This window comes from Pempheris klunzingeri, chromosome 20, assembly GCF_042242105.1.
Source record: "Pempheris klunzingeri isolate RE-2024b chromosome 20, fPemKlu1.hap1, whole genome shotgun sequence".
Classification (NCBI taxonomy): domain Eukaryota; kingdom Metazoa; phylum Chordata; class Actinopteri; order Acropomatiformes; family Pempheridae; genus Pempheris; species Pempheris klunzingeri.
This window is the reverse complement of record NC_092031.1, coordinates 17,786,162-17,799,460: the sequence shown is the minus strand read 5'-3', so window position 1 is coordinate 17,799,460 and position 13,299 is coordinate 17,786,162. Positions and strand designations below refer to the sequence as shown.

General features: G+C 44.3%; 1 protein-coding gene across 2 annotated transcripts in view; it reads left to right on the top strand.

The window, feature by feature from the left end:
* The first annotated feature begins 712 nt into the window (after nt 1-712).
* The window catches only part of sap30bp (SAP30 binding protein), a 13,321-nt gene continuing 734 nt past the window's right edge, over nt 713-13,299 (top strand). The window contains exons 1-10 of one of the 2 annotated variants that reach the window (XM_070852422.1): nt 713-821; nt 1,450-1,559; nt 3,273-3,317; nt 5,724-5,763; nt 9,364-9,452; nt 10,862-10,953; nt 11,102-11,214; nt 11,294-11,352; nt 11,947-12,037; nt 13,245-13,299. The exon at nt 13,245-13,299 is cut by the window's right edge and continues 734 nt beyond it. In XM_070852422.1, coding sequence (XP_070708523.1) covers nt 728-821; nt 1,450-1,559; nt 3,273-3,317; nt 5,724-5,763; nt 9,364-9,452; nt 10,862-10,953; nt 11,102-11,214; nt 11,294-11,352; nt 11,947-12,037; nt 13,245-13,299 — 788 coding nt within the window. In that variant the 5' untranslated portion in view covers nt 713-727. Of the gene's footprint in view, nt 822-1,449; nt 1,560-3,272; nt 3,318-5,723; nt 5,764-9,363; nt 9,453-10,861; nt 10,954-11,101; nt 11,215-11,293; nt 11,353-11,946; nt 12,038-13,241 lie in introns of both variants that reach the window. The other variant, XM_070852421.1, reaches the window with a different exon arrangement.

The following is a 13,299-nucleotide window of genomic DNA, read 5'->3' as shown; positions in this document are numbered from 1 at the left end:
GTAATGTAGGTGTGTGTCATTGTCCAGGAAATGGAGGTGAAGCGATGCATCAAAACGTATAAATCAGTGCCCGCTCAACAGGAAGCTGCTTGGGTTTATTTTTGCAGATGGATCACATGTGTCTTTCAAACATGTGTCAAGGCGAAACACACTCACTCACTCACTCAAGCGAGAACGTGCCAATCTGGAGAGCAAAAGAGGTTAATGTTGTAGCTTTTTCTGAATTTCTTGACGACATCTGCCAATAAACAATTATAAAAGCTTTCTGCAAAGTAACTTGTATAATTCTCAAGCAAGTGTATGTAGAATAGGCTGTGTTTAGCCACTGGGGTGCAGCAGAAGTGGGGGCTAGCTTGGTGAATGTTTGTGACTGTGATCTGAAATCAGAGATGCAACTACTGCAATTGGACATAAACAGAGATAAATGTTAATTTTCACAAGACATGGAGCTTGGACATTTTTTCCTCTTTCTTACAGTTTCTGGTCTTATTTATTTACATAAAGGTGGTGTTTTGGCTGTATAGTAACAGCATATGGTCTAAAATGGAATACTTAAACTATGCAATATTACTTAATACTTCCCCTTGTTAAGCCACAGACAGTGGACCCGCATCATTGCCAAATAAACTCAAGGACTACATGTCCCGGTCCTACACCGGTGCTTACGCAATACAATTTCTCTGACGTTATTTTTCTGCGACCGGACGTTTATGCGACTCATACAGCAATGGCGAGCGGTAAAAAGAGTGCCCTGCTCTCCTCTTTGGCTGACTATGGAGACGATTCAGAGCCCGATTCTGACCCCGAACAAGAAGAGAGCGGTTTGTAGAAACACATTTAATCATTTCGTTGTTTCCAAGTTTAGTGGCTAAGTAAACGCCGCCTGTTATGGGGCGAATCTTAGCGCGGATTTACATGTGGTAGCTAACGTTAGCTTGTAGCTAACTTAGCTAGTTCGCAGACAATGTACAGCATATTCAAGAAAACAACGAAAGTTAAAGTATATGAAATTATTTCAGCAACGTGTTGTGTTCGTGTCGGTCTTGCTGATGTTCCCTGTTGTTGTAGAATGGGTTTAAAAACGTGAAGGTCTCATCAATAGAGGTCGTTTGTTTTGATGCTAATACAACAGCGCAGCCCCACACATGAATATAATGTTAGGTCTTATTTAAAATCTTGCCTGCTTTGGCAGTGCGTGTGGGGAAATTATATAGTCCGATTTTTTTGAACGGAGTACGGCTTAGTGGTGTCTACCTGCGGCTTTGATTCACTGCTAGTGCAATGTGATGCTAATGCTGAACCAATACTTTCACTCGGCTGCCGATGATGCTGTTTGCTTTCTGACGTCTTCTTCTTCTTCTTCTTCTTCTTCGTCTTCTTCGTCTTCTTCTTCTTCTTCTTCTTCTGTGGTGTCCCCGTTCCTGCCTGTCTCTTCCTGCCTGTCACCAGGGGGGCGTGGAGGAGGGCTGGTTTACGGCTATGGTGACGATGACCTCAACCGAACTGAGGGGCCCGAGGACAAGGTGTCTGGAGATGAAGACAGCAGAGAGAGCAACTCGGTCAGTACTGGAGCTCTGGTCATTTGAAAACACGTGCTTCTTGCTGTGTTCGTGGCCATTCAGTTGGATTCCTCTGACGTTTGGTTGAAGTGACAGTTCACTTGATTTGGTTTTGGAGCTCATGGTACTGTTTGACATGTTTTCGATGGGATCCAGTGTGGCGCTCTGAGCTGAAATGGGAGGCAGACAGTCGTACCTTTGACTTTTTGGTTGGCAGATGTGGTTTTTGTGATGAGCGTGTCATCACCAAAACAGCATCTGTACACGTTAGGGCTGGTGTAGGGTGACAGGAATCTTGTCACCTCACCCCCATTGGCACCTCCATTAAACACCATTAATACTTTTACTACAAAGTCTTTTGATGAAGAACCAGTTTGAATTGTGTGGCCAAGATAATCCTACCAATAATAGTCTACTATTATATATATATATATATATATATATATATTTAACCAGGTCTGTATTATGTATAAAATGGTAATCGTGATTCATTTTCAACATTCATTTCAACATTTGGATCTTCATTTATTATTATATTTATTAATCCAACATGCATCCACCCTATCAGTTTGATTTCACGCTCACCTGACCATAAAACCTCTACTGTATAAGTAAGGTGTCAGTAAAACAAGGTGCTATGTCACATTAAGCTGCATCAAGGTCCTGCAACATCTTGGCGGGGTTTGCTTGCAATAATGACTGCCACCCGCCGTACATTATTTGTATAATGCTGCTGTTATTAAAGAGAACAGCAATTTCAGATCAAGTTCTACTTAAATGCTGCAAATCTGTTGTCTTATGTGTATGCGTGTTAGTACCTTTTGAATAATATAGGAGCTATATAGGTTATCCATGACATGGTTGGTATTGGCTGAATAAAAAAAAAAACATGAAATACACCATATGCTGAATATTAGAGTAGACAGAAGAATGGAAATGTGTATGATGTAACACAGTGTAGTAAATACTGCCTTTATCTTCAGGTTTAAAGGCAGTATTTACTGCAGTATTTACTACAGTATATACTGCAGTATTTACTACAGTATTTATTGCCGTATTTACCTGGTTTTTATCATTTGTGTGTGACCCAATTCTGTGGTAATTCTTGAATCTCACACTTGTCATTTGTGGTGGTGTCTTATTTGACTGCATTATATACACTGTAGATAGAGGTAGTTTTCATATTTTGTCCGTGTCATTTACATATCATGTATTCTGTATTTACATATGAAGCAGCAACAGTATTAAGAACACCTTACAATGTGATCAGTCCAATACAGCAACATCTCTAACATAGTACACTGAATCCTACATATTCCATAATGCACCTCAGCAGAGTCGCAGGCCTCTTTTACTTGGCCCTGCAGCCTCCTAAATGCCGTCTTGTTCCTTGTTTCATGCCCAAGACTTAAACCTTCCTCCAGAACCACAGAACACTTAGTGAAACTGCTTTCACAGACTGTTTTCCTCGGGACATGCTTATCCACCAGGCCCGAGTGCCCCTTACACTTACTTCACACACATTCCCCCAAAATGTTTGTTCCTTTAAGGACTTAGTGATACTGGACTTGGTGTGAAACATGAACAAGGACGGTCAGTTTTGCAGTGGGGTGCTGGCTGTCATCCGGCCTGCACTGCTGCTTGGTTCCCCCTCCTGGCCTAACCTCCTTCTGATCCTTAAGGTGTTAACCCTCTGCGTTTTTGTTTTTATAGGAAATGGAAGAATCTGACGAGGGGAGGGACGCAGATGATGTTGAGGTATTTGAACACCCACCTGGGGTGGGATGGACTGAATATGGAAAAGGGATAAAAGCCTGATGAATTTCTTCTTTTTGTGATGTGACTAACCAAAAAGGATGACGCCTTTTGTAAAGCTGTCACCACACGCTATGAAGGAGCATGTTCACTAGGTGGTGCTGTGGGTTTATGCACGTTATGAATGTTCAAATAACAAACGAGGCTCTCCGTGTAGGTGAGACCAGGTCAGAGCTGCTCGACTGACGCCCCTTCATGTGAGCGCAGCCAACAGTGCTGTTGTTCAGAACACACTGCTTGGACCTGCGCACTGTACTAACCCCACCCTGTGTGTATGGCTCTGTGTGTGTGTATGTGTGTGCTGTAAAGCTATGGGAGGCGGACAGCGTGCCAGCTTCCTGCTGCACTGTTTGGTCCGGGCCAGCGAGGTGAGAGTGAGTCACAAACCTAACAAACAGGAGCATTAGCAGTCAGAGGCCGTCCGCTCCGTCCAAGGCTTTGTTTTACAAGCCGCCTTTGATCGATCGTAACGAGATAAGATGCTGTTTTGTGAAGCGTTCAACATGCCGTGTCATTAAGCAGAGATAACAGCGCTGGCAATGTCAGGATTTAATCATGTGGTAAATGTAACCGAGTGCGTCATTATGTGATTTCCCAATAATGCAGGTACGAGCAGGCGAAGCGTTACTTGCAGGAAAGTTATGGGAGCAGTGCTGTGATGAAATGTTGATATTTGGCAGTCATTATGTCGGCCCGCGGGGGCTGACTGACTGACACGTGTCCCATGTATTGTTGTTTTTATTTATCCTGCAGCATCAGAAGATTGACGTTCAGATTCAGATTTCTTATTCGCCGGGCCGACAGAGAATGTCTATGTTAGCTCTCACTCTGTCCTCTCACTTTAATATTGCAGTTATAATCTTATCTATTGACTGATTGGCAGCTGCTAGTTAGTGCTTTGTAGTTGTGGCTGACTGTGGCTGGCCTTATCTAACTGAAGCGACTAAGTACTCCGTAAATCTTCAAAATATTATCATAGCCCTTTAATAGGTGACATTGGCAAAGAGCAGCTGGTTGCAGGGTGTTGCAGGATTTTGATTGGCTAAAATCTGGTTTAAACATTTATGTTGGCAGAACCGTCTGGATTGTAAAGCGGCACCACCTCAGGGCGCCTTTGTGTTCGTCAAGCGTTTGTCTTTTCAATATATAGTTAATCTCTGCGCATCATTGTCGGGCAGCAGGGCATCATAGTGAGAAGGGAGGAGTATCAAAGTCCCTGTGTCCACATTGCCAGCGATCTGCCTCTATGGGTGTCAGCGGCAGTCGCTGATTGGCGAAGGTTGACATGTCTTCATAGGGACAGATTTAAAAGAATATATATCAAAATTTTAGCAGCAGGCAGATATAGCCTGACTGTTGGCCCCTAGTGTGAGTCAAACTCCAGAGGCATCGGATCCTACGTTCACCCATAATGCAACTGGACACCATCTTTCACTGAGCCTCCCACCACCTACTAGATATGCACTTGCTTTATTCTGAAAGCCAAAACCAAGATAACTGTCATCAGCTGATATTGTGCATTGATGGATTTAACACCATCGGTTGGGTTTTGGTAAAGGTAGCTTGGACTTTGAACCAGGCAGCTAAATGTTGATTCTTTATTCAGAAACACCCTGAAGACCCCCCGATCACACCAGCTCCAGTGCCCCAGTTTTGTAGTGTCGTGTGAAGGATGCCCAAACGGGAAAGAAACTGAGTATTTATTGGTTCCATCTCCAACTGCAGGTGCCTTTTGATTTCTTTTTTTCGGCCTGGCTTTCCGCCAGCAGGCTCTGCTGTGCTCACGTCTTTGTGTCCACCCCCTCCTCGTCCTCCTCCTTGTGATCTGATTTGGCCAACTTCGGGACAGTTCTTTGATGTGCCCGTGCAGTTGCTAGGTGACGACATGACGCCCGTGAATAACAGCACTGTTCCTCTGTGCTGAACCTGCGTTATGCCCACAGCGCTGGCACAACAGGCGGCATATTTTAGAGGCTGCAAAAGAACTGAACAAAAACTGCCTGGATTTACTATTCCGGTTACTATTGCCATAGTTTCTTAGAAACTATTCTCCAGCGCACTTCTACTCTGCGGCGTGTCTTGTATCAGCACCCATGATTTGTAGGTTTCAGGTACAAATGGAATGAGCTTTTGTTTCCAGCTTCACATCTTTCACAAGACCTGCCACTTTACCTCATCCCATAGTGATCCAGCAGGGAACATGGTTTAATAACATCCACCACTGGTGCTGGTTGATGCTTCCCTCCACCAGATGATTAGATTCTCCTGTCCAAAGGAGACCTAAACATCCCCTGTGTCTCTCTGTTTCTCTTTTCTTCCCCTCTCTCCCCTCTTCTTGTTTTTTTACAGATCTCCGAGGCAGACAGGAAGGACCCCAATGAGCTAGTTGGTGAGCACACACACATGTAACACATGTAACACACACACACACACAACACCTACTGTACTGTAATAAGGATAAGGGCTTTTTGACAATAAATCCCACTTAACTGGTTAATCCATCAATCCATTTTCTGCTGCTTATCACATTTATTAATTCTGTAATTATGAATTATTGTAATACAATAATACATAATAATACACTGCTGGTGAAGAAATTAATTTAATAATGATTAATTCTAGGCCATGTTGTCCCCACTGATAGTACTGTTTTGTAAAAACTACACTGAGCCAAAATTTGAGCCAACCAAAAATTTGCCACCTGTCTTTAGTTGTAACCAATCAGCTTGGGGCTGAGCACCAAAGACGGGTCACAAAGTAAAGTTTCTCATCGTATCATAAAACTACTATATAGTAGGATAGGATAGGATATAGTGCACTCACTCACTTTATGAATGACTAACTAGACCCAGGTGAGTTATAAAAGCCTATTTGTCCACTGACTGACAGCAGGATCATAAAGGTCTAACCCAGGGAGCTGGCTGTGGTTAGTGAGTAATAACTGACCCGTACAGGTGTGGAAGTGAGCATCAGATCAGACAGGATATGAGTGATGCAGGGAGTGGCGCTTCTCGCACCAGTCCGTCAGACCATTGACGTTTGGCACTAGCGGTTCCCTCTCTGCTGCTTGTTTACACGGGCCCATTACTTGATGCGGATGACGGCACAGATTATGCGATGCAGCACTCTCCCTCATCCGTGATAACACTGGGGAAACAAGATATAGCAATGTGCTGCAGTGGGGGTGTTTGATTAGAATAATATGATTACTTAATGATCCTCATTGAGAAATGATTTTATTTTGAAAAGAGCGTCTCCGTGAATCCAGCTGGGAGATGATGTATTCAGCTGACTTGTTCTCAAACTGAATGAAAGTGGAACTCTCAGGTCGGCATCCTGTGTTCTTAAAGCGTACCAAACTAGGAACTCTTCGCTGGATGTCGTAGCTGAGCGAACCTCTGCCCACAGATTTGCTCCCTCCATCCTCACCACTTCCACTCTCATGCTTTGTTGCAGCCATAAAAAGAAAGGGAAATGCACTGGAGGAATTTTTAGTTTTCAAAACAGCCCCCCATCGGCGTCAGTGTACTGTGGTGGCAGAGTGTGACTCATAGCCGGGGCCTGGACGCTTGACATTACTGCAGTGGCGCTTGGCTCCTCTGTCTTGTCGTCGGTAAATGTCACAGAGGATCTGGCAAAAGGCCTCTGGTCAGCAGGCAGAGCTGAAGACAGCTCTTTGTCTGTTCGCTGGACAGACAGATGTTTTCTGTCCGTCTAAAAAGACCCTCAGGGCACAGATTGTGACTTTCTGTCTGTTTTTCAGGAGGACAGATGGTAATTTCTTGAGGCAGAATATAATCTTTCCTCTGTCTGTTTGCCACTCCGTGTCTCCACCTCTCTCCCAACTATTGTGTGAGAATACTCCTCTCATACTGAGCTGCATTATAAACAGGGATATTTATTACACGGGCTGTGATTTATTCACACTTCCTCTGCAGAGTTTATTTTGGTGTTTAAACCAGAGTTTGTCTGACAAGGCTGCAAAATTATCAAGTAAATCTCCTGTTGTGTGGAGTGGATTAGCGGGCTTCCACAAGGCTAAACCCCTGTTGCAGCTACAGTGTGTAATTGGCTGTGACTGTGTGTGCATGCTTGAGTCTGTGTCTGTGAGAGTCTCACACAAAATACCAAGCTAGCGCCTCATGTGGGCCATGACTCCTCTGACTTGCCTTGTCAGGTTTGTTATGGTTGGTTGCTGCAGTTTTAAAATACGAGGTGTTAAAACTAGTTACATGTATGGAGCCACTTATCCTCACGTAACTGTGCACACATTCACTTTTTGCTATCAAAAAAATGCGTGAGCTTGCACACACATGTGCTTAGCGTTACTTATGTGTCTAGCCAACAAAGGCAACGCCCTGCCCCTCCCTCGTCGGTGGGGGAGGTAAACCATAGCCATATCAGTACAGAGGCAAACAGAGAGGGGAAGGTACTGCTGCTCCTCTGAACTTTCCAGACATAAGGGAGATGAGGGTGGCAGCGAAGATACTGGAGGGGACAAACACTCCAGCTCTGGCACCGTCCCACGGGCAGGGATCGCTTCACTGGACCACCAATATTTATGTCAACAGACGCAATGTAGCCAGCACAGAGGGACAGGACGCAGTACAGAGATTCAGCCTGATGTAGCATCGTCATAACTGTTCAGTTCTGATGATGAGTTAAATCTTTACTTAGTGCCGTCATCGTCATCACTTTGATTTATGACCAAATACCTGCAGAACTAATGACATTCCCATCAGCCTCAGCTCCACTTTGTGTTTGGATGCTAATTAGCAAGTGTTAGCATGCTAACATGCTAAGCTAATATGTTTGAAATGGTAAACACTAGCATCTGAAGATCAGCTCACTGCATCCTTGTGGACACAATTCTTTAAAAAGACAAACTCCTTATGGAAACGATTGTAAAGTTAAAAAGTGTAATATAGCAGTTGTCTACCTTAATGATATGCTGTTGGTCAGATTATAGTATTTTGATAGTCAGTGTAGGATTTATGAAGTACATTCTAAGAAATGTTGGAAATAGTAACCTTACGTGAAAGTGGATTAGAAAGTTTAGAGGTAGAAATGCAAAAAATCACCAGGACACATCTCATCACAGATGGTTAGATTCAACACTCAGTGCTTTACTGCCATACCAACACGGCTGACTGGAGTATGTCTTACTGAGTAAAACTGCTCCTTCATGATGCACATAATACATACAGCTGTGTAACATCCGACCCTTAACACAACCGCCACTGACACAAATCTAAAGAGGAACATTCCACAGTTGCATACTCCGAAACTATCGAGTAAGATGAGTGTTCAGCGGGCTAAGTGAAAGGACCACTTCAGAGAATGGTCTCCTCGTGTCCAGTCAAGCTGTTGCTTGTTGCCGATCTGCACAGAATGTCAGCAGGGACGAGCTGTGCGCCGCAGACTCTACACAGAGCTTTCAGCACGTATTCAGAGCCTGATTGACAACTATTTGTCTGACTGGGATATAGAGTGACACTGAAGAATGCCTGGCCTGCAGTCAGACAGAGAAAGTTGAGCAGGAAGGGCGAAGTAAGGGACAGGTCCAAAGGGAGGGAGGGAGGGTCCCAGGGAACCTCCCTTCTCCTCACAAGCCCAAACAACAGCCACTCCCTTCCCGGCATGTTCACTCTTCTACCTCTCTTCCCTATTAATCCAATAGCATAAACGCTGTTCTATGATGAACAACTGCAACTGCAACACCAGCAATGTCTGCTTAACGCACTGTGAACCTTTGTTTCATTAACTGTGGTTGTTCTCCAGCGCACATCCAAATCCCACATTCCTTCTTGTGTGTGAACCAAACAACCAACCAAACAAACCTGAGCCAAACGCTCAAACAATTTGGTCTAGCACCGGCTTCTTAGTTAATGCTTATTCAGCATGTGAAGATGGGCAAGACAGGGCGGAGAAGGAAAGCTGCAGAAACACGCAAAGGCCCGTGTTAATGTTTTTCCCATCTTCTTGGCAGCTCTGTTCTCGGAGAAGGTGAGGAACATGTCACCTGATGAGATCAGGATCCCACCCGAGCCCCCCGGACGCTGCTCAAGCCAACTGCAGGTAGACGCACCTTCACCGTTACATGGTTGCTGAAGCACATAACTTTCACTGCAGAGGTTTTTCAGGGGACTACACAGAATAGTCCGGGTAACGTGTGATTTAGTCTGAAGGCTCGTTTTTTTTTTATGTGCAGGATAGACGCATAAAACAAGGTAGTAAATGTAGCCTGCTAAAGGATGAGGACTCGTCGCTGGCTCGTAAAGGAAGATGTTGGTTTCATAAGCAGACACACAGTCTGCACTCGCCCCTTTTGGGTTTGTTTAGGCTCATGTGGAGGTTTAGAGTTGGGGGTTCAAGACCAAGCGTGTAAAGTTTGGAGTATTCAGGGCTTAAAGCTGCCTCATCCAGAGACTAGTCATCCTGGTGTTGATGCAGTCTAAATAACCTGTTCTCCACACCCAGTCAATAATTTAGTTTAAGTTTTCTTCGTTCCCTCTGGGGTTAGACATAAATTTTGGTGGCTGCATAAAATCTCAGAGTCCCGCCTGTAATTTAGCAAGCACACAGTGTCATCTTCTATTAATTTAGTATCTCTTCCCTGGCCTGCTGCTGCGCTTTTGGTGCAACTAGCTGCAGTAAAGTTTGTTCTGTGAGGAGCCGAGGCATGTCAGGACACACACACACACACACACACATCACGTAGTTAATTGAACAGCTCCCTAGCACTCCCTCAGCTTCCAGATGAGCAACTAATGATTCACCAGAACAGCCTGGAGATCCCTGCCCTCAGGTCATGCTGTGGAGGACAACACATGTATGCGTAGAATGTGTTCAAATGCGTTAGTCGGATTGGCTTTTTTAGCTGCCGTTTCAACATTCGTTGGAACGTATCCACTTCATGAACAGATTTCAAAATGCCTTTTGTGATCGTGCCCCGACCTTGAGATTAGAACATCCCACTGACTGCTAGAATCCCTGAGCTCAGGCCTCCAGGAGGCTTTTCAGACACCTAAATGTAGCTGAGGCTGTGGTGTCCCCCCTTTCAATAAATACTTTAAAAAAGGCTTTTCTTTTTGTTAGACTTAAAGGATGTGCACAGTGTATTTTTATCAGAATGTAAACATACTGTTATTTCTGTTTTAACTAACTAGTTTTTGTGCCTGAACCTGAAATCAATCACTTGTTAACAGTCATGTATGATGCCTCAGAGGGGCTTACAAACACTGGGTGTGGGATCAGAAAATAACGGTGCGCTTTTATTTTGAAGTAAAGGCCAAGTGAGTGGAGTTTAAACCATGATCTGCAGATTTAGAGTTCCAATGACAGATTCCCATTTTAATGCCACGTGCTCCACTGGCCTTTTAACGGCCACAATCCCGTATTTTGGTTTATTCACGGTGACCCATGTACGAAGAACGGGGCCCTGCTGTCTGTTCACATCCCTGCTCCATCCGTTTGTTTTGGAACAGGACAAGATCCACAAGCTGTACGAGAGGAAGCTCCACGGAGATTTCGACACAAACAGCCACATCCAGAAAAAGAAAGAATTTAGAAACCCGAGGTATGTGGCTGAGCTGAAGCACGCATCCAAACCAACACACACACACACACACACTGTTCTGTTTACACATGATACCAGATAAACACATAACAAGCTTTTTTATAAGTCAAGACAATCTAATATTTTTTTTTTTTTTTTTGCCTTGTAGCATTTACGAGAAGCTCATACAGTTCTGCGGTATAGATGAGCTGGGAACTAACTACCCAAAAGACATGTTTGATCCTCATGGTTGGTCAGAAGACTCCTACTACGAATCTCTCGGTCAGTGAATTTACTTCTTCTCCCCAGCTCTGTGCGCTTAAAGCCCAACACTCAACATGTGTGTGTCTTCCCTCCCCAGCCAAAGCCCAGAAAGTGGAGATGGATAAACTGGAGAAAGCCAAGAAGGAGCGGACCAAGGTGAGTCAAACAACAGCACAAAAAAAAAAAGGGGGGGGGATTATTCAGCCGTGAATTTTTTCCTCTCTGTCTGCGTCAGGGGCAAGTCTCCACCAGCTGCAGTTAATTTCTTCTTCACGTCCTCCACCAGACATGCCAAGTTCAGCCCTTGTCAGGCCCAGCCCATGCCCGCTCGCGTTCTCCACTGGAGCTCCCTCTAAATGCCAACATCTTCAGTAGATGTTTGCTTACGTGCCCTTTGTTTGACCACTATTTTTGCTTTTAACCTCTAAAATAATCCTTTAGAAGAAAAAACGGCGTGTCATTAGCTGGGACTGAAAGGTCATAGCTGTCTCCTAGGAACCCGCGCATTGAAGACAACGTGATACATCAGGCCATCATCCTCAGCGGCATCATTCCAGCAGCTGCACCCAAGTTAGAAACATAGTAGACTTGAATGAACACGCACCCTAAAGGAGCTGCTCTTTTGTTCCCTACTGTGAAATGTAGCCAGCGGTGTGCCAGCGTCTGATCCTCCAGTGGAGCAGCAGCAGTACGCCGTTGTTGCCTAAAAACAGTTAGAAACACTCTAACATTGTGTTTTGTTTTTCACAGATCGAGTTCGTCACGGGGACCAAGAAGGGCACCAACCCCTCCAGCACAGCAGCCTCCACCACCAGCAGCAGCACCACCACCACAGCCACAGGTGAACACCCACCACTCACGTCACGGCCGCTTTATGTTGGAATACACCCCAGAGGCTGTTTAAAGCCACAGCGCTGGTGTTACTTTACACTTCCAGCCCAAGTCTGAGCTGATTGTTCAAGAGATTAAAGAGAGAGGTCTTGTTTTTTGGTTGTAATAAAATAAGTGTTTCATTTGAATTATGTTTTTCACAAAGCTGAATAAATGATAATAATCAGTTTAAAAACACAAGTGAAGACTGGATGAGCAGACAGTAAGTTGTAGTAGAGATCAGACTCAGATCAGCCTTTTACAGTGTGTTTTGATTGGTTCAAATATGCACCACTGAAGAATCGAAGGTGAATTTTGAACATCGTTAGCTATTATTTATGAAGACTTTAATACAAACAACCCCCAAGTGTCACCACATCTTAATTCAAACTGTGATTGGTGGATGGAAATGATGTCAGCACTTTTCAACGGAGCCACGTCCGCTTCGACTTAATGGAGAAAGCGGAGGACAAAACGCAGAAATCTGAAACTGGAGCAGAAAATGTTTCACGTAGGTAGTAAATCAACTGCAAAATAAGTCTATGGATCCTTTTATTATCCCGATTTTTCACATTTCTAAATGTGACATGAGCACTGCAGCATAATAATCCTGTCATTCAATTTCCAATTCAATTTCAATTTTTCAATTTTATTTGTATAGTCCAATATCACAACAGAGTGTCTCATAGTGCTTTACAAAGTTCACTGAAATAAACAAGTGTAAGCGAACAAACAATCTAATAAAGAGTCCAGCAGTCGATGAGGCCAGTGGATCAGTCCGATGGATCAGTCCGAGGCATCACCTGCCCTTTATGACCCTCCTTCTTCGGGAAGGAAAAATGTTGAAACAGAGCGTTCATGGAGCATTTAAGGAACCGAGACCTGAGCGCCATCACTGTCCCAGATGGATAAAGCCAGCAGTCTTACAGATTTCATCTTCTCATAAAACATTTGCAGAGTTATTATTTTAAAAATCCATACTTTTTAATTGTACATCATTTAAATCCGTGTTAGCCAGCAGTCTCTGTCGGTACATTTCTGTGTTTCTTGTCGTATGTCCTTCACCGGCCGTCGGGTAGCTTTAGCTCTTAGTACCACAGCCCTGCCTGCCCAGCTGGTGATTTAAACCCCCAGCTCCCATCGCTCACTCCTCCCTCTGTGTTTGCTCTCATCAGCAGAGGCCCAGAAGAGGAAAAGCAAGTGGGACTCTGCGATCCCCGTCACTCTGGCCCA